The 27099-nt window shown below is 38.8% G+C and overlaps 1 protein-coding gene across 15 annotated transcripts in view; it reads right to left on the reverse strand.

The window, feature by feature from the left end:
• MEIS2 (Meis homeobox 2) overlaps positions 1-27099 on the reverse strand; it is a 174994-nt gene that overhangs the window by 4916 nt on the left and 142979 nt on the right. For 8 of the 15 annotated variants that reach the window (XM_061367682.1, XM_061367681.1, XM_061367685.1 and 5 more), the window contains 2 exons: positions 1702-1760; positions 207-317 (listed from right to left, as the gene is read on the reverse strand). In XM_061367682.1, the coding sequence (XP_061223666.1) occupies positions 207-317; positions 1702-1760 (170 nt within the window). Of the gene's footprint in view, positions 1-206; positions 318-1701; positions 1761-27099 lie in introns of those variants that run through there. The other 7 variants (XR_009727598.1, XM_061367684.1, XM_061367686.1 and 4 more) reach the window with 1 other exon arrangement.

The following is a 27099-nucleotide window of genomic DNA, read 5'->3' on the forward strand; positions in this document are numbered from 1 at the left end:
ATTCTAGTTCTTGGCTGTTTGTTTTACATTTTTCCTTCCCCCACTTCCCAACCACACAGGAGGTGCAAGAGAAACAAGCAAGGCAGGCAGCAAGCAAATGTGGTGAGTCCTTACAACGGAGGGAACTGTGACGTGAGGTGGGTGAAGAGCAGTGGGGGAGAGTAGGCTAGCATAGCTGCAGTGCCGAGAAGGACAAAAAGTTCTACCTGCAGGCCGGATTCCCATGTGCTGCTGACCATCCAATACAAAGCTTCCCATCGGCTGACCCTCTGGACTATATGCTGCTCCTTGGCTCACTGAAGGATCAAGAAGAAAACCTGATTGTAGTCAATCGTGGACACAGAGGAGAAAGAAGAGAAGACATACCAAACAATCAGCAACTGTTCCAGCTTCAGCACTGAAACGCTATATACAATATCTTGGCTGTCACTTTAAACTCAGGTTGTGCTTTTTATGAGCTGATTATGTTACCAGGACTATAGAATAAAAATGCTATAGGGGGGCCCAATAAACAAGCTTGTCAAGTCAGTTGACTTGCTTAGGATCTGTTTCTTTACTTACCTTTAATGCAAAACAGTGGAAACCAGTTGCAGTGCTTTGTGTTTTTTTCTTAATGAAGTAAATACCTACTCTATTCCTCTCTAATTACATGAATTGCAAACCTGGCATCTGTGATACAGGGTGCTTAAGGTAAAACTTAATAAAACATATAAACCCACTGTCACCTTCTCTAGAACAAGTAGGGAAATTCTGGTCATGGCTTTTCATATTTACATATACACTTTGTATTTGGCTTAATGTTTTGCATGGTTAGTTGAGTTAATGTTTTCCCCCTTTTTCACCTGTTAATGAAAAAGAAATGTAATGCTACACAGGAAGAGTTTCCCAAAGGATTAATAACATTTAAAAAAAAACACCTTTAAAGTGAAGCAGCAGGCGAAATCACCATCAAGTTAAAGCCCCTGTTAGTGACAACAGTCATCACCACATGGAGAACAGTTTTATCCCATAACCTCATGGCAGGAAACCACAACTCCCTAGTATGCCAAGGAAATGCATATTACAAAGTGGAATGATTAACATGGCACCATTTGTTCTGTAAAGAGTTACGTATTCTGAGAGCTTTAATAGAAACATAGAAAAGGTATTGTTCCAAAAAATCATATGTTTTACTGGGAACATATCTGGTGTATTCTTAAACAAAAGTAATAATCTTTTAATATTTTCTGGCAGTATGGTACCATGTCGCATTAGTAGCATATTGTGAATAGTCAAAGCAAATGAATGGATACAATGAGTTTTACAGCTCGCCTTCCAGAAGTGAAAGCAATGCATACACCAAGGAGTTGTGGGTAGCAAGAAAATGAGATTGTCCTGCTGATTGGATGCAGACAAGCAATGAGTAATTCAAGCGCTCACAGTCAAACAAACTGCTTGTGGCACTACTACTTGTACCCAATTACCAATTCAGAGAGAAAATAAAAAGCAGTTTCAGTAGAGTCAGGGTGGGAAATCTCCAATTAGCACCAATTAGCGAAGTTGCTTCCTACAGTGGAATTCTGGGGACATACGAAAAAAAAACATAATCTCCCAGAATGCCTGGTTGGAGCATTTATTTACCAGGTGATGGGACTCCTGAAGAATAACTTGATGAGGATTTGCGCCTATGGGACTTGAATACAGATACTACTTGGAACTTGCCTGCTCGATTTGACTGGTCAATCATAGGCTGTACTATTCTTCTTCTGGCATTAATAAACCTGCAACAGAATACAAAGAACAGAAGTCCTTTCATCAGCTTGCTTCTGTGTTTTGAGAACACCTCTGCTTTAAAACTGACAGCATTTTAGCGTGGTGCAGCAATGTGTTTTGCATTGCATTGCTTTTATAAAAGAGTATAATTTCACTTTAAAGGATTTTCCTCTAAGTGCTCCAAAATTGTACCTGGTAACACACTCATCTTACTAGACAGTTTAAAGCTGGATTTGCCAGGCGGCTTTGAACAAGCAAATGCGACCAAAAACCTGAGTTAGTAGACAATGTTTCTTTAACTTCTTTGAGTGACTTGGAACCTGGTTAAAGTTCACAGGCTGGGAGGCTTCCCCCCCTTCCCTTCCATCTTAGGGATCCAGCTACCCTTGCAGCTGGCCATAAATGAGGACCAGGCTTTGCCACTCTGTGCTTTCACAAGGTATCCTTAGGTCAGCAAAGCCATCAATTAGGCTGTCTGAAGTTTTATCACCAGCGCAGCAGCAATAAGTGCCGGCCCAGAAAGACTTCTGCTCTTCTGCAACTCCTGCAGTTGGAGCCCGTAAAGGCGGGGGTCGTTTGGAGGTCAGTGCCAGCTGGGGATGACCTCTGCGGCTGAGCTGGGACACCCTGTGCAAGGCAGCCGCCTGCCCCAAACTTGGGCACCTTTCAACTCGTTAGAAACCCCAAGCCACAGGTACATGTGGTTAATATTAGGCCCAAAATAACCTTTTTTCTTTTTTTTTTTATCTCAAAATGGGGCGGTTGCCACAGCTTGTGAGCACTGGTAAAGGCAGTTAGTTGGCTGTGGAGCCTGGATTTAATTTTGCTGGTAATCCAAAAATAAGTGCTTACATATTTCTTATTAGCTTAATGCGCAGCGATCCATATCGGCACAAGCTAAGCCAAATTAATTTCCCTAAAATAATTTTAAAACCTGCCTATTCACAGGATTTCTTTCAAAACAGGGTAATTTTCTATCACTCAGGAACCACGCTTGTTTTTGTCCCCCCTCTTTGTTTTTGAGAACACTTTGGAGCCTTCATGCAGGTTTTGTGTGCTATTTCACAGCTCAGGCTTTCGGCTGGTGACCCTTACGGAGTGCTAATGAAGTCGAATACTAGTGTTTAATCCTCTTCAGAAATACTAACATGCCCATCATCCAAAACAGCCTCCAATAATTGCCATTGGGCCCGATCCAACCCTTAGCAAAGTCTTTCAGTCACTTAAATGAAAACTAAGTTCATCTGCTCATTTAGTAAATTGCTAGCCTTTATATAGCATCAACTCAGCAAGGCCTTTTGTTGGCTTCCCTCCTTCTTTTGCTTCCTCCCACCCCCTGGTTAAATTCCTCCACTGATAATAAAAGACAGTGGCACACCTTCGACTGCATCTTCCGCAATCACAAGTCGTGGAAATTTCATTAGACAGATGCATAAATGCTACAAGTACCACTACAGGGCTCTTTTGCATCTCTGTTTACATCGAAAAGACATTCTTTATTCTTCAGGAAAAGTATAATTCAGTTGTCAGAAATGTCATCCTGCCTCAGAATTAGTCATGACTTTAGGTATTAAAATAAAAAATCAGACACAGTTGATGTACTTGTTTATTCCCTTCTGACTGCAGCACAAGGAAGGCATTTCCTACCCCAGTGCGGTGATTTTGAAAGCTGTTTCTATCCCAAAAGACAAAGGTCCCCGACAGGACCTAATTTGCTGAGCTACTTTCCAGAACATTACGCACTGACCAAATGGAGCCTGACCTGAACCTCCTCCATCCAATGCACCTTTTATCAGCTAAAGTTAAGGCCAATAGAGATTAACAGGAAAGCCTGATAAGACTGTTTTCTCTCCTCCTATGAGCTTCTAATGGTGTATACAGATGGCAAGGTTTTAAAGAATGCAATGAATGCTTATTTAGGCCTGTAAAAAATCACAGACAACAGAAACATCCCCCCCACGCACACACTTTCCGCCTTACTAACCCCTTTTCTTCAATCAGGCCACTCTTCAGGGAAACCAAATTGCTTTTTCGTTTTTTATTTAAACCCCAACCACTTTTATTATTTACATCTGGTGGTCCCCTTATTTATGTCCCTCTCCACTTCCCTGCACACACACCCTGGCTCACAGGGCTGTGAGGCATTATGGGCCTTGGCTCTCAGCGGGAGAACTCGACACTGTCTTCAAACAAATAATTAAGGGGAAGGTTAAAGGTTCACCCAGAGGTCATATCTTTGGATACTCCTCAGAAAGTTTACATTAGCAAGAAATGGGTGCCCTCTGAAGTGTTCTTTCAATGGGCTCACACAACAAGGCAGAGCATTAAGAAAATTCTAAGTCCTGAAGGGTTTCAGGTGACAAATGCTTTACCTCCATGAGCATGCAGATGGGATACTCCACTTTGGGTTTTGAAAACCCAGTTTTGCCCAGTCTTTTTCTCCAAAAGTGCTTGGCCTTATTTTATTCCAGTGATGTGAATAAAGCCAACCTTTCACTGTGAACTCTACGTAGAGGCAATTTACTAGTTGTTTTGGAAATGGGAGTTAAAGCCCTAACAGTGAGTCCCCCAGTCTTTTTTTCCCCTAGAGAAAAAACAGCTATAAAAGTAAAACTTTTTTATTTGTCCAGTAAAACTTGCAAAAATAGTGCTGGGTTCGATTTCTGTTTTTATTATTTTCTTTTGCACACATGGGTAACTGCTGGTGCAAACGATGTCCTCTAGACTGTCAACACTGTTGAAAGTAAAGACACACTACCCTATGCTTAGAAAGACATAAGAGCACAGAGACTTTAGGCATCCAGATAATTTTGAAACTCCATTTCTATGCCTGCTCTGAAAATCTTGTCCAAAAAAGGCATCAGTTACATCCATTAATGGGTATGTCTGAAAAACTGCATATGAAATTATTTATATTTGCAAAATTTCAGGGGCGAAAAGAACATACCTTTCAGGTGAAGCTAAAAATCAGATCCTAGTTTCATTAGCAGCAGCTAGATCATGTAATGCATCAGCACAACTGTTAGACAAGGGTACAGAATGCAGTTTGTGGATTATTATATATTCTTTATACTGCCTCATAAATATGTACAGTGCATAATAGAGATGTAGAAACTACAGTCCCTGCCCTAGCCTTTACATTTTTTGAGGGCATTTTTTTATACCTTAGGGAGCCATCTCCAGGGCCAAAGTAAAGCAAAATAGAGCCTTTTGCACAGCACTTTAGTTGGTGTGTTGCAGAAACACTGTGATGTTATTTTGGCACAAATGCCTTCAAAAGGCATTAAGAGACAGGTGAAAAAAAGAGAACACCAATGCCACTTTTCCCAGCATTATTTAGAACCCTATAGATGAAGAATTCACAGATCTGCTCCTGACTCTAATTGTCTGTCTTTTCATAACCTTCACCCAGAGGCCAAAGATTGCATAGCCTGAAAAGAAGAGTAAAATTTATCAAGACATGGATTTCTTTGTCATCCTTCTGTTAATAGCAATTCCTATTATTTGGATGATAGCAGCAGTTAGAGAACTCAATGAAGCTCAGTCTTTCTCCACCCCATGCTGCACAACCACACCATTCAAGAGAACTCGGGGTCTGAACAGATTTCCAGGCAAAGCCTGCGGGATAGGAGAGATGCCTTCTCCCTGTTTGCAAAGGAGAATGGAGACAGAAGGAGATTAAGTGACAAGGCCAAAGTCAGACGAGAGATCTTTGGCAGAGCCACACACCCAACATAGATTTCCTCAGTCCTCTTTCAGCACACTACAATCTGCTATCCATATGCTATCTTTCCTTTGTTCCTTCATCTTAGCAGTCAGGCACACTGGCAGGGGACTGCAGGGAGAGCTCACATTGCCACTGTTTGTGCCTTACCTGCTGTGTAGATAAAGACAGGTCACCAGCCTCCAGGGTTGTGAGGCGATACCTTCACAAACTCTACATTCATATGGCACTTGGTCCTCATTCCAGAATGATAAACGAGGTGTGTAATGCTGAGAAATACATGTTGTTGACATAGTACGTTTAATGAAAATCTCACTTCCAGCATTTTGCAAATGACAGATTACCAACCTCCCTTATTCAAATAGCCATTTGAATTGAATGAAGGGCTTTCGCATCTTGTATTTTTCTTTAATTGCTACCTAAAGCAGCCACCTGTATTTCCTATAGCCAGAGCCTGTTTTTCTCACACAAGTAGTTCCAGTCACTTTTGTGGGAGAATTTATGAAAGATCAAAATCTGGCTCAAAATGTGCAACAACATGCACTTAAAAAAAAAAAAAAGTAATTTCATTTTTATCTGCTTCCAGCAGAAAAACCAGTAGAGCAGTAAAGGTATACTAGTGAATATGCAGTCTAGTCTGATGATTTGGTAGCCCTACTCCTAATTGGTTCCTACCATTTCTAATTAGCATGACAATATAATCTAAATATATGCATTTAATTGCATCTCTTCAAATAGAGCCTTGGTTTTCTTTGTCCAAAATAAACATGTATGCTGCATTTTACCAGAAGTCCTGTAATTCATCTTCATTATATTTTTATCGTATTTTATCTCGTCATATCAAATGATGTTAACCTTACATTTACATAATACATTTTATTTTTACAATAAATAATATTCAGATAAAAACACAGAGAGATATTCCTACAAAGTGCAAAAGCGAATAAATAGCAAATTGAGATCTGTCTGCTTGTTCAGATCTGGCATATTTAAAAATAATTTTGCTGTTGTTTCTACTGTCTTTTTTATACACACTGTACATGTATTTCAAAACACTGAGACCACTCAATAACTGCACCTGAGTAAGATTAGTTCTTGAAATGAACTGCTGGTGGCTGTACTGATTGGCAATCAGAATTACAAACATCTCTACTTTTACTCTATGGCTACCATGGAAAATTTACTTTAAGTAGGGTTACAACAGGTCGTGTTTCAGGAGGATGAAATGCATGAAAGCTTAGGAAACTCCAGTTCATTCCCACCTTAGGGTCTAAATATGAACTCACGCAGAGAGTGGTATTTAACTCCAGTCACTTGTCTATGTGTTTAATACCTTTTGTGAGATGAAACTGGTGCAAAACTGAACCAGTCCCCCACAGCAGAGTATATTACTCCCTCTGAGAAACTGAGGAACATAGAGCCACCACATACAAGTCAAAGCTTTCACTATCAGTGTTCAACCTGTATTTCCTCTTAAAATATCCATCCTAGAATACGAGGTGTTAAAATACTGCACTCATTTAACAAACCAGCCACTGAATAAATGGGTTCTCAAGTCTTTATGTGAAAAACAGAAATAAACAAATTTGTGAGATGAATTCAGAACCAGTTCTCTAAAAGGATTAATGGGAAGGAAAGTTTTTACTCAATTTAGATTTTAGCCCAAGAAGACACTTTTGCTCTTTTGCTTGAAAACTGCAGAGTACTGAATGAATGTTGTCATAGGCTTAGTCATAGAAATAATATAAATAAAAGTAACAACAATAATGTAGGGGTAAAACTGTTAATTTTGTGTCATCTGAATATAAAGCCTAATTTTAAAATTTTTTAGGTACCCAGAAGAACAGCCTATCAAGGTTTTTCAAAAACTTGCCAAATCTAGGTGAGAAGCTTGGCTCTTATTAAACCTAGGTAAATGGGAACTAAGTTTGATGAATAAATGGGGTTTAAGCACCTGCTTCAATGTTTTGATGAGTAACAGCACAAGAATGCATTCTAAAAAAATAATTCAAATGTTTTCACCTTAGATGGGAAAATAAATCTTTGCCTAAATGATATTTCAGCACTTGGACTATGAACATGTCAGTATTTAGCTCAAGAGTATATACTACACTGATCCCTTGTTGCCCAAGAATGCCCTAATTTGGAAGGGAAAATATCCCATGAAATGTTATATCTAAGTCACAAAAAATGTTTTTATAAGTAACCTAGAAAATGATTTCTTTCCCAGGCTGAAAGGATCATTTCAGAAGTCTTGAGCAGATCAGAGCAGTGTGAAAGAATGCATTAAAAAAGACTAATTTGCAGAAACACTTTTATCAATATACAGCCCCCCCCCCCCCCGCCTTTACAGCCCTCTTTTCTATCACCCAGACTTTTATCTGAGCAAGTAAAATCCAGTTATCTTAGTTTATTTAACTTCTCCCTCCAATATATATTCTAAACGGACAGAATTAGGTTTAGGTGCCCTTTTGTACATATGTGTACAAAATTAGTTGAAAAAGCCCTTGTTTGTGCTTCACTGAATCTATGCTGCACCTGGTTACTAACTCTTATTTGCAGCATTCTTTATAGGAAATTTAAAAAGCTGAGTAAGTTGCTTGATAATGAGCCATCTAAATAAGGCTTCCCTAAGTCATGAATATTGAGAGATGGAGACACTTACATGTCTGGTTTTTAGAGGAAGAAGGAGGGTCAGGCAGATTTATTCCCTAACAAAACTTCACATAGTTTTGTATAGCTTCATAAAACAAGGAGGGGGTTACAGACTTTAAATTTTAAGTTTAAATTGTCTTTTTTAAGCTAATTTAGACATCTCACATCTGTCAAAGGTGTGATCAGAGGACTTAAGTCAACAACCATGTTTGGTGAAGAGAAGGCTCCAGAAGATGACAGACAACAACTAAGCTGGGTGCCTGAGGCAGCCCGAGGCAGGCACTAACCGTCCCAAAGACCTCTGCCGCATCTTGTATGTTTATGTTGGAGCTCCTAAAAATACGTTATGCCACTTGAAGCTGCCAATTGCTGGAAATCATGGATTTGCCCATCCCGTAACTGTGAGACTGTCCTAAAACACCAGAAATTTCAACAGCGCTCTTCCTGGTGTTTACTTTGTGAGTCTTTCAGTCATTGTGCCACATTTTCAAACGGATCTTCTCAGCCACAAAATCTATAAACTGACTTGAAAAGGTTCACACTTGGAGCTGGGACCTCAAGTTAACATGAAATAACTTGAGCCTTGTGATAAAATCATGAGAATTGGCAAGACGGGCATCTATTTACTGCAGAGAAAATCTGTCTCGTTAAACATGTAACTCCTGGTTACCAGGTTACCTCTTGGGAGCACGGGGAAATGGTTTAGCTCTGCCAAGGAAGGACCCTCTGCCTGCCGTGGAGCGCAAACCCTGGGAGCTGCCCTGCCTTTGCTCCGGGGCAGAAGGGCTTTTCCTGCAACGAAGGCAAGCGTTCAGGAGGCCCAGGCACGGTCGGGGCTCCGTGATGCTCCCCAAGCACATGAAGGCCCCGTGGCCACCTGGCTCTCCTGCCGGCTTGCCCCAGTACTTCTACCGACCTTGCCACCGGCCCAGGCCCGCGAGGTCCCAGCGCCAAAGCCCAGGCCAAGCGGCGCTCAGGCCGGTCAGTCGCCGGTAACGCTGGCAGCAGAAGCACTACTGCTCCCTGAGGCAGAACGGGGCTCACCCCGCGTTTCTGCCCCCGGTGCCCCCCCAGGGAGGCCTCCCGCTGTGCGGCTGGGCGCCATGAGGTGGGGCCAGAGCGCCGCTGCCGCGCAGGGGCCGGGGCCGCTGCCCCGGGGCAGGGCCTCCGCCTGCCCGGCAGCCGCCGAGCCTGCAGCCGCGGCACCGTGTGGATGGCGCTGTGCGGCCGGGGCAGCAAGCACGACGGGGCACCCCAGAGCGGGTGGGGGGTACGCATGGCTGTTACCGGGAAGGTGGTGGGGCGTTTCCTCTGCACACCAGCCGGGCGCCCCGAGTGGGCACAGGTCTTCTCACCGGCTCTGAGGAAACCTCCGCTTGAGTGAAAAAGTATCTACCCGTTGTCCCCCCTGGGTGTCTGGCGCCTTGCAGTGCTCCCGATCGCACCTGAAGCCACACAGCACACACCGGAGGTGGCTGTTCCTGTTTCCCGAGTGCCATCAGGTTATTCACATATGGTTATTTATCATGCACCATAAAAAATGATCTTTTAAAGACACTTGAAAGGAAGGGAGGAGACAAACAGACATACTTCCTTAGCTATTCATATCTTACAGATAAAATGCAAAGTCAATAGACATAAGCTGTAGTATGAAACCTCATCCTGTACTTGATTTATTGCAGATGGGAATCAACTAGAAACTGAATCACTCTGAAATTTTTACTACTGACTTTAAAATTCCAGGTTTGTATACATATGTCTTGTGGAGATGATAATACAATTTTAGCTAATTTGGCATGTGCTTTGATTTGCTAGCACTTAGACATCCACGCTAAAGGTAGATAACAGATCTATTAAATCTTGAGTAACTCATGCATTTAAAGATGTGTTAATTTATCATCTTAAACTTGCAGGGAAGGATTTTCAAAACTAATGAGGGTCCAGCAGTCTTGAAAACACAAGCAGCTTATCTAGGTTCTGACACAAGAGGTGAGGGGCCTAGTTTAGGCAACTTGTACTAAGTGTAGGTTTTGAAGAATATCATGTGAAAGTATTTTACACATCTTTCTAACCGTTTCAAATTAATTCTTTTTAGCCAATTCTAAACAGACCTGAAAAAAAAAAAAGAGTTGTCAACAGATTTAACATCTGTTTAACTTCCCTGATCAACTTAGATTAAGGCACTAATTCTCCTTCTTAGTTTTCAGTGGAAACTACCTAAGTAGCAACTTGCCAAAAATGCATAAAGGTGTTTAGCAATTATGTACTGGGTATGTTTAAAGAGATGAAGGTGCACTCACATGTCCTACGCTATGGATATCTCTGATTAGCTTGTCATCTACTCTGAAGAAGATGTAGCCCAACTCTCCTATACTATGTAACAGGCCAGCTGTTAGCTGTCTGTCAAGCACCTAAAGTGGACAAGTAGTCCAGGAGCAAAAATGTCACTCCTTTGATCTGGCAAGGAGCAGCTGCTGATTTATAGAGTAGGACTTTGTTCTTCCGTTCTATTTTACTTTCTTTCCTAAGGCAGAACCACAAAATCCAGCAGAAAAAAAAAAAAAGAAAAAAAAAAAGCGCCATTCTATGCAACATCAACAAGCTCTGACAACTGCAACAGGGTTTTTCTTGGCCCTAACAAAGCTCTCAGGCATCTCCTTTGACGCTCACCTTTCTTTTTTATTTTTTTTTTTTCTTCTTTTTGCAATGCGGTAGTTATTGTTTAATTCAGCTTCTGTAAATGGAATGGACTGTGGCCAGCAAGCCTGGGGCATAAACACACCTGTATGAAAGGAGCCTTATTGTAGCAACCATCTACAACCAACCTGCACATGCACTACCAGTTTGTGAATTCAGGAGGAATGTTCCATTTTCCCTGACAGTAAATTTTGCCTTAAGATAACAGTTTTGTTGTACCCACTGTCCCATCTTGGCCGTCAAGCTTGTGTAGTTTTTCATTATTATTAAAATCTGAAGGAAAAAAAGTATTTTTCTACCTGTCAACCAGTAGACCTCAGGAAATTGGATCCAAAGAGCCTACTTTAAGAAAAACACAGCCAAAATATATTTATAGAAACACACTGCTGAAAGTTTGAAAACTACTGATTCTAAAGACGTCTGTTCTGTTTCAGAGACAGCAATGCAGTTGCAGCCATCTCCAGTTTATACTGGTACAGATTCTCCTAAAAACAAGCTTTTTGCAATACAAGCACTCAGAAAGACATAACGTTTGATGCAACTAACCAGACTGCAGCACTGCCAGTCCGGAGTCAATGCTCTTTTCAGTTCTTTTCTTAGAAGGTGCTGAGCACATTCTGTGGGTGGTCAGTCACTACTCAGGCTTTTAAACTCCTACCTCATCCATTGGAATAGCAAAGGAGTTTTCCTTTATTTCCTTTCTGTTTTCCAGTTTACTAGCTAAAAACCAAATCTGCAGGCCACAAGAAAAGGCTGCAGTATAACGCTGCTGAGCAGGAGAGGACTGCCTTGTGTGTTTATTAATGGGGAAGGGAGCCACACAGAAAGCTGTGTTTTTGACCCTGGTATGTTTCTACGCACATGCTATGTTCACACTTCTTTATGCTGTAACTTTAAAAACAGACAAAAAGGATTACAAAAACAAAGATGGGAAGAGGTGAAGATGGTGGGGGAGACATCATGACTGCAAGATCTTTTGCATATATTTTAGCTTGTGGAAATAAATAAGAACTATTACAGCCAGGGCCCTAAGGGAGGCAGGAAAATGATGAGGTACAGGATAGTATAAAATGATATATTAAAAACTGTGCTGTCAGTGGAACAATAGAATATTAAGCAAAAGTCCATAATAATTGGCAGATATTTAGCTGTAGACATCTTCCTCTGGTTGGTGGGTATTAAAGTATACGTGAGAGGAAAGAGAACTAGTTAGGCAATTAGAAGTAATGGACATAAATAATACACTATGTATAAATACATCCTCCCCTCTCCCATGTTATAGCTCTTATCCAGATACACCTAATCACCTCTCAGTAAGTCATACCTATATGCTGGTATCCCTTGTGTTTTGCTCTTTGCACTGTCTGGTTACTGGAGATTCTGCTTAAGTAAGTCTTCTTTCTCTCTGTAAATTCAGAATTCTGTTCATTTTTTCCCTTTAATTATTCCAACACCAGTGGCAAGACTTTATCAAATCAGATGGTCTAATGGCTTAGTAGCTAAAGATGTGTCAATACCACAGACACCATGAGACTGCAGCCTGCCATGTTATGGAATACGTGCTCCACAGTGACTGAAGGTATTAAGAGCATAAATGTTATATAGATTTTCCCTATGTCATACTAGTGAAGTTTTTAATCTGTCTCATCCCATTTTGAATTCTCTGTGTCTCACAGGAATGAGGGGAGAATGTTCTAAAAACATTTTTTAGAGTTTGTTAGTATACATATGTTCTTCATGTATTGTTGTGTCTTAGTTACTGTAAGCCAAACTGCTTTGGAATCATGGAATGATAAAATTAAAACACCTCTCCGGGGCCATTTCCTCAGCCTGTCACTCTATATTCCAGGATCCCATACTGTCTGTCCAGTGCTTCATCTCCCCCAGCCTACCGTATTGTTGGTTCTGCAGAGGAAATTGCAAAGTACAGGTGGCAGGTCAGCAATAAAGGTTGCTGGTGCTCTGCTAGGGTCCTAGATGGCCAGATATGCTATGACTGAGGACAAGTATGTGAATGTTACACCATAGCCATTCTCTCTTTTCTCTCTGCTGTTTCCATTCTTCTGAATAAGCCAAAGACAGAAATCAGGAAGGCTTGCGCTTTCTGAAGCACATGAAAGGCTGGATTTCCCTGATTTCAGTGCTCAGCTGGCTTTTGGGCAGAGCAGAGCATTGGAAGAGCCTCTGCTCAAGTGCACCACATTTCAATTGTTGGCTTCCTCAGCTAAAGAGAGGACTATTCATGTATTTTTCTTTCCTCTGTTAAAGGTCAGGTAGCTGGAGAAGTCTCTCTTAATGTAGTCACTGCCACTTAAATATCTCATGTGAAAATTAAATCATACCCCAAAAGAAACTTGAAACTGAGCATATATTTCTTCAATGAAAACTGGCCAGTTCTGTAATGTGTTTCACTATCCCATATTTTGCATACAATTGAGATACCTGTTGTGAAATGAAACCCAATCTATATAACTTATCTAATATTTATTTTTCTTTATGAGAGAAGTTTGGAAACTCTGTGTGTGATCTTACATAATTTTAATAACTGGTTGCTGATGGATTTCAGTATTAACTCTGACTGTTCTGACTGGTAGGGTGCTGAGGTTTAATTTTCAGGAGAATTTCACTAATTGTTCCTGCACTGCGTAGGGGTGAAGGCATCTAAGAATATGTGTATAAACCTGCATTTGAGCCCACAAAACTGGTAATTGCAGGGCTGTACCCAGCAGTGTTGATCACTTCAGCCAGGTCTAGTAAAGTGCTCAGATGTATAGGAAAATCTTCAAAATAAGCAAGTCCTATTATCAAAACCATCCTAGGACTTTTAAAGCCAATCTTAATGTTCAGTGAAATTACGATGTAGAAGGCGACACTAGCAAGTGGATGTTGACAACAGTGCCTAAATTGTAAGTGATCTGCTCCTAAGAAAAGTCCTGTCTCTGATAAGATGTTCCGGGAATCACCAGAAGGTGGACTTAGATACCTAACTACATTTTTTGGTTTTTTTAAAAAAAAAAAAAGCCCTCACTTAACACTCAGTACTTAAATTCTTTAGGCCTGTAGATGTCTACTTTTTAGCACCCTATCCCATCAGCATTTTTGCTGCTGTGTATGTACTTATCCTAACAGTGAGTTACTTAGGCCTTTACCATGCTCTGTCTCTGAGTTAGAGGAAGACACTTATGTCCAGTCAGGATTTGTATGGATCCTTTTAGTGAGACAGACATCTCAGAACACGTCTGTTCTTTCTTATAGCAACACAGATAAAGATCTCTTTTGTTTACAGCTGACACTGTAATAATTTAACTATTTATCTGGAAAGAAGGAGATCAAATTTTCCCTCCTTATCCTGCTTGATTTGGAACAAAGACGTGAGCATAGGTCCATCACAACCTAAAAGAATATCTGAATCACCCACCTATTCAGTACAGTGAACAAAGCCCTTTCAGTTCTCATTCTGAAGGTGCTCCACCTGAAGTAAGTAATTATACAGTCATAATTAACTATCATTTAACTCTCACACATCTGAAGTTGGAGCCTTAACCAAGCAACCGTACAGTCAAACCCTTGTTCTTATTTAATTTTTTTCTACTGACTAGTCATTACATACACAACAGAAATGGCAGTAGGGAGAAAAAGAAAGGCATGGTAGTGAAGAAGGGTAAAGATGGAGCATTATGTTCAATAGCCCATTGATTGGGAAACTCAGCTCACTTGGAACAGTTAAGACATTGATTTAAATCAAGACTAAGAGAAGACCTGCAAACATATATCCTATTTAACAAGTGAATTTTCTAGCCAGTGAGCCATTGAGTATAGCATTCCCTCTACCCTGTTCGCCTCTTTTGTGTAAGTCTTGGTATGGCTGATGTATGACAAGAACTTTGGCTGGATTTGGCCTCTGCGGAGATACATTGAGGCAAGGCTGATTTTGTGTTGAAACTTGTGTGTCACTCTGGAACACATTACTGTTTATTTATCACCATATATGTATTGTAAATATAAGAAATATATAAATACATGAACCATATTTGTGTTCCTACTCCTCTGTCCTGGAGGCCCTTTCTATCTGACATAACCATGGGCATGGCAATACCTCACTTTCCAGTACTGCTAGGCTTACAATTCCAAGTTTCTTAGTTATACCCAATTCTGAGCAGTTTTGTGCATGTTCACCAAAAGAACCAAGTACATGTGGACCAAAAGTTTGTAGGTATCTTGCGATTGGGTAGCAGGTAGATAACAATGCTGGAAAATTCAGTGATAGCTAAAGATCAACTTAAGCTAAACTTTTCAGGGTTTGTCCTTGACACTCATATGCAACCCAAATGATGTACATATCTAAGAGATACATATATATTAATGAGGAAATATTTTGTAAAAAGTATTACAGAGATCTTCTATTGTGGCTTAGCTCATTTATACGACAATATTATAATAACACTTTCATAAGAAGCTCAAGCAAAGTTTTAGAATAGCTTTAACCAACCTTTGAAAGAAACACAGAAGGTAAATAGAAACATTATGTAAAACAAAGAAAGTCTGTGAAAAGAGAAAAAAATATCCCAAATTCACAGGTAGCATCTTCAAGCAAAGCAGTTCAGCATTGTGCTTGTGTGTGTAAGAATTTAAAAATAAATTTCTTAAGAAATTATCTATAACTAGAATAAACCCAAAGTTTTAATTCTGAGTCCAAACTTAAGAAAACATAGGTAATCAGTAGTTAAAGGAGGGAAAGGTACTCTTTGTTTTTTTCACTGGGAATTATTAAGATATCAATGACACGTACATTCCTAGGAACAACATACATTTTTAATTTGATAGTGAAAATCTGGTAATATTATTTTAGAAATCAAATATGCCTTTATACATGTAAACTTGTAAACAGTCGTCCATGTAAAACAGAGTAATAAAAGCAACAAATGCAGACACCTGCTCAGATTAATTGAGCTAGTTTCAATTTCCTTTCCTTGGTTCTTCCTCCGTTTTTATATTCAGTCTTTCCAATGTGACTATGTTATCATCCACAATTTTTTGACATAATTGCAATCATTAAAAATATAATGTATATCTTTATAAGCAACATGAGGCTTAGCAGACCCTAGTAATGCCACATCTGCTTTAATCTTAGTAAATTCTAGCCTAAGACAGCACAGCCTGTGGTGTCTCACCTGAGTTTTCAGCCACATTTCAGGAAATGCATTAGCTCTCTTGAGTCAGTGAAATAAAAAATACAAACAAATATAGTGGTCAGTAACCAAAGAAAAAATGAGCCCTCTAAATGGGTTTTGACAGAAGCCTGAGTTGAAAAACCCAGCAGTACTTTATGAATGTCCTTTAACCACCAATCAATTCTACTGAGATGAGTGGTCCAATTAGTTGGCTAATTTTTGATGCCTGATACATGTACTCACAGTCAAGAAAAAAGAAAAAAAAAAAGAAATCATGTATCTAGAGGACCATTCTTCCTTTGGTCCAAGAAACTGGGGTCTACAAAACAACAAATATGAGAATATCATAATGTCAAATTCCACATACTAATTTGAAACAAAAATCTCTCAGTTTCAAATACCTCATTGCTAGGACGAATTTGATACAAAGATGTGTGGCTAAGACAGCTGGCTACACTTCATTTTCAGGTGTAAGTACAGGTAAAAAATTGGTAAGTGAAATTTTTTGTGGACATGTTTTTCATCTAGACTGAAAAAAACTTCATTTTGTCCTGCCAAATTTATCCTAAGTGCTACCTAGATCATGCTCTGGTTTTCCAATATAGCACGGTTCTCTAATAACTGCTTAAGCATGCCTCACAGTATTAATCTTCCTCATGAACTCAGTGCCAAACAGTTTCCATGGAGAGAAATTAAGAGGTATGTACAGGCAAAGGAGAAAATAGATGGCTAGCCAATGATACAAGAAAGGCTCTTCAGGTACAGAAGGGCTCTTTAGATGGTAGCTATGGCAGAGAGGAAGGATTTTTCAACTGAGATTGCAGATCTGAGGGGAGGCAGCGTTTGACGGTATAGAGGAGAATATATAAATATATAAAAAGAGACATTTATGATGAAGTAGGTTTTGACATTGTTTTAAAAAAGGCAATTTTGAAATTGATCCAGAAAAGAATGGTGGAAGGCTGCTGAAGTGCCCAAAGTAGGAAGTGATTTTGATGTGCATGTGAGAAGGAAGCGTCAGCATTTGACATATGAAGGGGGAGAGGAAGTACTGGGAATAAGAGTTTTGAGAAAAAGGGACTACAATAGTCAAGGTGAGAAGAGATGAAGACAGAAGCAAAAGAGATGTCTTGCTGAGGTGGAGACAGGAAGAGAGGTAGGCACTGGAGGTGTGAGAGAAAGAGCAACACTAGGAAATATGTATGGATTTTGAGCAGTGGGAATAAATGTGTGAGTAGTCCTAGAGGAGTACAGAGGAGTAAGACTCATATTTAAGAATGTTTGAGAGAGTCATGTTGCTCTAGGCTCACTGTCGATTTTTTTTTATCAGGTTGTAAACCTATTTATATAAAATTATACCATCTAAAACATGAACTTCTTTTAAACAATGATCTGCTTATTGTAATAGCTTGTTAGCCAAGCAATCTCTGCAGTAGCTGCAGCTGTGACTTATTCCATCTCATCGGTAATTTTAACTCTTTTATAGTCATTAGTGTGAAGCTTTTCACAGTATTTTAAAATTATAACTATACTTTCCTCCCAGTTCTTGAGTTCCATTTTGTTTGCATGGACTATGCATCCTTTAATGTCTAAATAATTCGCCCTGAGGATCATCACAACATAGCTGTACTTTAGAACAGAAGACATGAATATGGTTTTGATAAAGCTCTGCAATGTTTGTTAAAAAAACAACAAAAAACCCCCAATAAAACAATATAGCTTTAAACAGTTTGTGATTATCTATAATCCATATAGATTTCTCCATAATACAGTCCAAAAATACAAGTCCTGAAATAGTGTGCATCTCTGTGAAAGGGTGGCCACTACATCTCTTGAGTTGTTTAATCCTCACTGTTTGTTGTGTATGGAGCATGGAGTAGGCTTTTACTTATGACTGCTTTAAACAGTGCCTTCCTGCCCTATGACTTTTCAAAAGACCCCAGGATGCACAGTAAAAAGCTTGATTTCTCTAAGCAACAGTCATGCAGACTGGCGGAACCCATTCATTTACTGGAGACTAAACAACAAATATAAAAAAAGAAAAAAAAAAGACTCAACTGTTGGACTTATTGACTTCTTAAAGGGCAGCTACACTATCCTTACCACCAAATGCATACAACTTGGGTTTGATGTTGGCCTACTCAAAATTACTATTTGCTATGAAGGGGTGGCAAAGCAATTTATAAAAGGATGGGGTAAAAGTAAGAGAAGCCCAATTAAGAGCTTTTTCTTTCTTTTAAATGAGAGTGAACAGAGGAGGACTCTTACAGTTTGACCCACTAATTATCTTTGTACATTTGTCTTTATTAACAACTATTAACTGATTAGATTGCGCTTGGAAGTAATCGTGCATTGTTAGATAATTGTATCATCGTGGCTTCTTACTGGGGAAAGGTATCACATCCAAACACTTAAGATAGATAAAACCAGATGGATGTAACTGTCTGTCCATCTATCTCTCCACTCAAGTAGCCTTTTGGTATTTATAGAGAATTTAAAGCAGTGGTGCATGTCATAAACAAAAGGGCATTTTTTAAAGAAGGAAAATACACTTAATTAAATAGATGTAAAAATAATTTTGCTGTCAACATCCACAATATTGATGATGCAGTCATATTGTGTAACTGTTCCTATGGAATACTAGTTCTCAGAACCGTAATGAGCTGCTATTAGAGAAAGCAGGGATGTATTATTAGTATCCCCACAGAATTATCTTTTAAATTATTTATACATGCAACACTTTCACGTAATGGCAGTTTTAAACTCAAGCAAACAAAGCAAACCACACAATAAAGAGAGGGAACGAGAATTGTACCAAACCCCTTTCTAAATGCATGTAGTTAGAAAGGCCAATCAAACAAACTAATCAGATTTTGTTTCCTACTCAAATCCTCATGAGGTTTGCAATAGACAGCATCAAAGCTTTCTGGGGTTGTGTCACCTTGATAAACGATTGAATGGCATTGTTTCTGTTTTATGTCTTACATCTAAAATGTAAAGGAATGCAACTTTATTTGTCTGATGCAAGTTTACTTTTGTCTTTGAAATTCCACAGCAGACCCTCCACAAAAAGCTTAGCTATCAGAAGGGTGCAAATAACACCAGTCTTGTGTTACTCTTATGTTCATCCCCTAGGCTATGGTTCTAGGTATGCACAGGAGTTGGGAGGGCATTGGGGAGGATTGTTGTCTTTATACATTGTGCATTGCTGATTCTGCTTTCCACACTTGCTTTACTAATACACAGGGTAATGATTAACACTTTAGGAGTCAACGCTTTTCGGAAAAATTGAGATGGAGTGCCCTTTTTTTTGAGAAAAAGACAACTTCAGCCAAACTCAAGTCTGCTCAGTGCAGAGAGGATTTGGATGAAAATGAAGAGAAAATAGCTCAGACTGAAGGCTCTAATGATCTCCTTCTGGTCTTAAACTGTTTGCATTTATGAACATATAAAGATCATCCTGTTCTTCACTTTCCATTAACCAATCTATGGAGTTTTGTCTTAACCTTCAAAACAAATTCGAGCTGAAATCATTGCCTTATTAATTTACTGAGCAGCTAAATTTAGCTAATTTTAAAAGAAATTTCTACCCCACAAAAAGGAAGAACATACATATGGCACGTTACCCCCCCACCCCCCCCAAAAAGATCATGTAGCTAAATATTCTCAGCTTTTTGTCGGTCACAGTACAAACAGGTTTTAAAAGTATCCGGTTATTCTGAGTGCCTCTATTTTTCTGGCCATTTGGATTAAGGTACCCAAAATAAACACACGACGAAAATGGTGGCCTTCTTTTTAGGCAAAATGACCCTTATATGTACTAAAAAACCTAATCTGACTTATGCTACTTCAGTTGCACACCAGTACCCTCATTGATTACCATGGAGTTACATTAGTTTAAAATTCAAGTAACTGAGTAGCGGATCAGGTTCTATAGTCAGACATATGTTTTCCACTAGATAATGGCTACTTATATATTTATGAATTTTAAAATGCTTTCCAATTCAACTAGCGTTGTTACTATGTGCAGGAAGTAAAGAAGTAAATTGCAACCAAGCTTTCAGGGGTTTATTCCCTGATGAAGCACTTGTACTGCTAGTGTCAGGGGAGGGCAACTGTATAGTGCCCACTACATAATAAATGACACTTGAATATTCTTAGAGTAACTACTGTGTGTGTGTAGTTTTAAGGACAGAGCTATTATCTGTTGGGTTTTACATTTCTAAATACCGTACCATCATTTCTGTAACCCAGCTTCAAGGAAAGTTTCAAGGAGGTTTATAATAATTGGCACTCTGATCTATTCTGTCCTGATCACCCATAAGAACAGGGAGTACTTACAGAGCAATAAACAGCTTTCAGGTAAATGTGTAACTCCAGTGACAATTGGAGTTATGCACAGAGACTCAGAGCAGAAATTGTATATAGCTCTCCATTCCCAAACATGACAGTCATAATAAACCTTAACCTTGACATTCCCTGCTTTCCTCAACCACAGCTAAAAATGCTACACACATTTATACCATCTAATGAACCAGACATTAAAAGGAAGCCACAGATCTATACCAATAGATTATCAGGAAGAGTGAATACTTGCTCATTGTACTATCATGGTAGTTAGAGAGAGGAAAGACCTTGTACATCATCATCCTTTGGCTAGAGTAGGGGATAATCTACCAGTGGAGGTCCCACCAGCTGCTAAAATAATAGCTTGTAAACTGCATAGTGCAAACATGCAATGCAAAATCCTAGGAGCCAGAAACTCAGAATCATCGTGAACCTGGAAAGAGAATGATGGATGCTTATTTTACTCTTTGGTGGCAACACAAAGGAAGGATGGACTATGGACTGAAGTAGGGGTTTGGGCTAAAGTGAATTGTGTCTGGTTTCTGAATCTGCCACATATTCTCTTTATTAAGATATAATCTATTAATTGTAGGTGATGACTCTAATTATGAAAAGAATTGAGAGGGTGTAAGACTTGCTCTTTCAGAAAAAAGTAAGTAAAGAAAGAATAGGAGGGAATGAAGTTTAGAATTCATTCTTTTTCCACTAACGCCTTCTCCAAGCCAGGGAAACCACCAGCATGGAAATGATAGCAACCTATAGCAGATAGTGGTCAGTAATGAATACATACCACCGTAATGAGCAAGGGCAAAGTAGGAAACTGCTTTTGCTATGCCTTGGAGACATATTCCATGTTATCCCTACAGTTTTACTAATCATCAAGCCCTTAGTCTACCTGATGCTCAGTTTGCTATTGGTTAATGATATTAATTATTTCTGCCCCATCTCACCTCTCATCTTCCTTTTGTTGTCATGATACAATTTCTATTGGTTTTGTGACAATTTGACTGTGATAGGCATAAAAGTATCTAGACACTAACATATCCATGCATTTACACTGCACAGGATTCACCTTCTTCTGAAATTCTGATGATGGTGGAAAGCCTGATTGCACTAGCTACAATTACTAGAATTCAGTTTACAATTTTTTCTGCAATTGTTATTCAGATGTAACTTTTCAGATTTTCTTTTTGTGCATGTGTGTGGGGGATAATTAGCCCAATATTTAAGAATTCTAATCTCATATAAATGCTCAATCAAAACACATATTTTCCTGTGAGCTAAGAATGCCTGGATTTCACTTTTGATTCTCAAAAGAATGTTATTGTTGCTGCAGGGCGTGCAATGGAACATAAAAGAGCATTTTACCTCACTATTTGAATTGAATAATTATTTTCTTCTCTTTTTTCTTTATTTTTATGTGTTTAATTGATTATTGTTGTCCAGGTTGGTTTTTTTTTTTTTCCTTATCATCTTTATCTTCTCGTGTAAGTGTGGATTTACTGCTTTTGGAAAATCGACAAAAAGAATGTTGTCCTCATTCTGTGCTTTTGATTTCCTATATTTAATTTCTAAATAAAAAATAGATGTTTTGAACTTCAGGACCCCCCTCTTAAGTGACTACTAAAGAGGATGCCAATTAATTCTGACTGTATGATGTGTATTCTAAGACTCACCAATTCACCTTTCACAAGCCACGAAACAAATGGTGGTAACTGACTTTTGGCAGAACTCAGGGCTGAAATTGCAGATGTCTTTATACGTGAAATACTTCCTTATCCGTGAGATAAACGCTGTACCAAAGTGGTAGACAGACAAATCACTATGTCCTCATGACTGTCTAGGTTAATGGCTCCCTCAGAGAATTGGAAGACAGCAAAAAGACCCAGTAATCAGAAAGAAAATAGAAAATCAACCACTGAAAGTGGGAGGGCACAACATACAGGGAAAGGAGGAACTTACTGTACTTCCATAGTGTGTACAGAAAGGTGGGACATCCGAAGTGTTTGGTTGGGGAAACCCACATTTTGTGTTGAAAAAGTGGGACTTAAAACAGAGCACAATAAAATGTGGGATCTTCACTATCATGGTTGAATAGGAGCAATTAGAGCCCCTGGTTAAAAAAGAGAAGATTGTTGATGTAGACTTCAGAAACTGTGGCAGCAGGCAAAACAGCTATTTTTATCTATTAGGATGAGAAATACATAACCTTCTGTGCATTCTGGTTCATCTCAGCACTGTGTAGTTTTTATCCAGGCCTATTTTCATGGACTTATTTTAGATACATGTCCTATTAAGCAAATAAACTTGAAATTCTTTGTAACAAGTGACTCATTTGAAAAAAAACCAAAACAAACCCATCAGCTGTCTGATGAACACCATGGAGGGGAATAGCAAAGTCAATCTACTTTGGCTCCCAGTGGAAGAACCAAACTGCCAGAGTCGAACAAAAGAACAATAAGCAGAATTAGATATTAGGAAGAAATATTTCATTGTGTTCATGGCAAGGCACTAACAGGTGGTGCCGAGAGAAGATGCGGCTGCCCCATCCCTGGCAGTGTTCAAGGCCAGGTTGAATAGGGCTTTGAGCAACCTGATCTAGTGGAGGGTGTCCCTGCCTGTAGCAGGATTGTTGGAACTGGATGATCTTTAAGGTCCCTTCCAAACCACACCTTCTATGATTCTGTGATCTAGCGGTTTTCAGGGACCTAGTTCTAGGCCTATCAAAGAAATCATAAGTCTGATTTCCTGGGTTTGCACTATGTAAAGTCTCTCAATATCTACAAAATTTCTCTTCATTTACTTTGGGACAAGCAGCGAGCATCATCAAACCAGTATCTCCCCAAATTTTATATCAGATTTTACAGTAATGGAAATTGCAGGCCCAGTCAATACTGAGTCCTGAAGGAAAGTTATAAGAAGTAAATATCAATGCATCTGTTTTCTTTTTCTTTTAGAGAATTTTTTCTTATATATATTTGAAGATCATAAGTAAACAAATTATTTTAAACAATCATAATTTCATTGTTATGCCATTTTTCTTAACCTGGAGATTCATTGCAAAGGTGAAGCGTGAATGCCAGAGCATTTTCTGATCTGTTTGACAATTATGTTATTTGGTTGTTTTACAATGGATGGAGACAAGAATATTGGTATCCTTTTCTAAGCATGCCAGTGTAAGCAAAGAGCACTCTGTTTCCACTGAGACAATCCATGTTTCAGGTGGCTTGCATCCCCGTAAATGACTGCTTCTTGGGAGTAAGTTGCTGTACAAAGTCAGGGTCAGAGTAAGCTATTAAAACCAAGCATCAAGAAAACAGGAATAAGGGTATTACTGGAGTAGAGTCTGTGAGAAAATTTCCCCTCTGTATCATCACCACAGTGTTATATCCTGCATTACTACTGTACCATAGTTCATTTAAGTTTGTAAAGTCACAAAATATACCGCAGACCATTCATATGCCTCAAAATTACTGGAGCATGCAGTCACAAAATCTGTGCCCTGAGGTTAACATAAAATACCTGTATGAAGCACATGTTTTGTAGTATGGCTTACAGATGTGTCTGCGATTTCCCATAGTGGTGAAGAGTATTGAGGACTGTAACATTTCTGTGATGTTACAGGTGACGCTGCAGGTATCTGCAGTCACCTGCTATTCTCTCCATGTCATAACATGTGAAGAAAGCATGAGATGGGCAGAAATTGCCAGTCTTTCAACTTATCTACAAAGGTCCTTTCCTTCCCAGTTTGCAGTAAACTCTACCATATCTTTATGTATTGCCCTGCAGATGCTGTTTGGGTAACTTGTACAAGTGCTATTTGAGGACTGATCTAAAATTTAGAAATGAGATGTGTGGAAAAACTCCAGCTCATTTCAACAAGCTTGGAAATGAGACCATGGACAATCAGAAGAGACTAAATGAATGAAACGCCTCTGAAAACATGATCTTAATCCACCAGCCTCCAACCACTGCTTCACTTACATTATCTACATGATGCTGAAGTATGACTTTCTGGGAAAGTCAAGAATGAAGCAGAAAATCACATTTATGTTTAGGAGAAAAAGATATTTTAAAAATTGGTTTTATATTATTTTTATGCTTTCCCACCGAACATATTTTAATGCTATTCTATTGTATTTTATCTTGATCTATAATATGTTGTCACATAACACAAAAATATATTAGTATGAGATTCCAAAAAATAGCTTTTGCTGTTGTTCACCAGCTTACCTTTACTAGTTTAGTGTTTCATTACTTAGTGTTTTAATACCTCTGTAGAAGCACACAGCTCCATCTCAGTGTTACAGTCTGGTGACTGCACACTGTTCACATGGTGAATCCTTTTGGTGACTTCACTGCTAATACTTATTGTCAGAAAGACTGTGAGGATCTTGTCAGGTGATTAAATCACTTAGGCTACAGGTTTCCAAAGCTAACCATGTACCTAGAACAGATATGTGCTTTGGGGTATTTATAAAAGCAGGTAAGGGCCATTTGAAATTGACCCACTATTAAATGGATGTTGTCTACAGTGAGCTTCACATCTCACATGGAGCTTCTAGAAGCTGCTGGATTATGACTGATAAGCCTACAAATTAGGTGACCTGGACTATAGTTCTCAGCAAAAGGAAAACCAGAAACTTCTGAGTAGAGTTGTAGGAAAAAATTGCAGTGAGCATCATCACATAAAACTAATATAATACCACGTTTCAACAGGAAAAAAAAAAAAAAAAGAAAGCAAACCTCATCCCAGGTTCATGGAGTGATTCTGAACTTATATTTAATTTTTCATTACTGTCATGTCATATTTCAAAGCTGAAAGAAATGTTATAGCCACACTGATACTCAAACCACAGCATTGCTTCTGGGTTTGTCTGGTTTTTGGAAAGAAACAAAATTTTATACTTAAGTGGGAGTTTTGACATGTAAAAATAAACATTAAGTTATGTGGCTGAGGAATAAATCTCCTCCACAGAACTGCTTTTATGCAAACACGACCCTTCGGAACCCTTGTGCCAAAGACTGGTGAGACTTGCTCTCCCTGTTCTAGCAGTTTACTTAAGTGTGTGCCTGTCTATAAGCACATGGATAACTTCATTAACGTGACTGAGAGCTAGGCAGGTGCTATGACAGACTAATAAAGTTAGGCCTCATCTGAAGAAGGGGTCTTGAGAGTGTGTGTTCCTGAACAAGTCAGCCAACAGTCATCTTGGCTTTTTTGTATCAAACTTTGGTTAAACTTAGCAATGGGATACCTGGCAAGAGTGAAAATTGTTGTTTCTAAATAAAATTATTTTAGCTTATTATAACTAAGGAACTAGATATCCATAATGAATTTTCTAAAAAATCTTAAAGATTCACCTCAGGAAAACCACCCAAGGCATCTGTGAGAAAGATAGCATCTAGTTTTCATCCAGAGAGAGAGTAAAGTCTGAGAAATGAGGGATCAAAAATAAAGCTAAATGTATAAGAAGCAACCAAGAAAAGGCCTTATCTGGAACTGAATGACAGGCTTTTTCCCTGTGTTCAGCCCCCCATATCTGAGTAATGAGACCTTCACGGATCAGCAGGACTCATCTTTCCCTCCAGAAAGCGATGTTGTTCTATGTAGAAATAAACTCTGAACTACTGTGCCTTCATTTCTCTCCCTTTAAAGCCCTCGTTGATTGAGCTACTTGGCTTTAGTAGGCACTGAAAAGTTAAAGTTGGGAGAGAGAAAGACGTCATGGAAAACATAAATGAACAGACTCACCAAATTGAAGACCTTCACAAAAGAGTACAGTGTTAAGGAAGTTCCACATGGTTGTAAAGTTAATAGAAAAATCCTAATTTCTTTTTAAATATATGAAACAGAAATATTCCCGGTGTCTTCCAAAGCACCTAGTATCTGGCTTACATGATACTGTGTCCATCAACATGAAATATATAAATTTTTGAAATGCAGTGTTGCTTTTAAAATGTATTTTTGCCATGTAAAATGTCATTTGCTCCCTACACAGAGAAAACTGCCTTTATAAACTTTCAGGCTTACAAATGAACAAGGCCAAACAATGTAAAGAGCTGTAGAAACTTTTTGGGTGTTGATTTATGTGAAACAAGGAAGTGAAATACAGCATATTTTATGTTGCCTGATAAAAGACCATAAAAACCCCTTCAAAATGCACTGTTTTGAAACCCATAATGAAAAAAGAATTTTTTTATAAGGTTTGCCTTAGTGATAGAGGAACTCAGTGATATAGGGAACAAAAAGAGATTTTTACCATGCAAGTGTAATACGGAATTTTGACTTGGGAAAATCTGTATGGACTGTGCTTTACATCAATTATTGGATTTAGGTAAGGAATACAGAAGAAAAAGAATAAAATAAGAGAGACAGTAGAAAGGAAAGAACAATTGCAATCTATTTAAGGCACCAAGCACATTCTAGAATATAATTTTTCTGATTCTGCATAAATGCTCTTCTGTGATGATCCACATGTTTTAATTTATTCTTCTGTTGCAGTTTTTAAGATGAAATGTAAAATTTTCTTGTTTCTGCCCTCTTTAAATTAACCCATACTCAGCGGAAGGTTAACTCAATCTCTCATGATTTTATTTGTTGATAAGAATAAAAGCACATAAAGTATAATCTAAATCTTCAAATTTCTCCCAGTGCTCAGTTTCACCTGGAAATCGCTCGTTTATCGTTGGTAACATTGAACTAATGAGCTCACCATCCCAATTTTATCCTCCAAATAACACCACCACCAC

Source organism: Neopsephotus bourkii, unplaced genomic scaffold, assembly GCF_033783945.1.
Source record: "Neopsephotus bourkii isolate Nb327-2 ecotype Australia unplaced genomic scaffold, CSIRO-AGI_Nbou_v1 NB_1388, whole genome shotgun sequence".
In the NCBI taxonomy this organism is placed as follows: Eukaryota; Metazoa; Chordata; class Aves; order Psittaciformes; family Psittacidae; genus Neopsephotus; species Neopsephotus bourkii.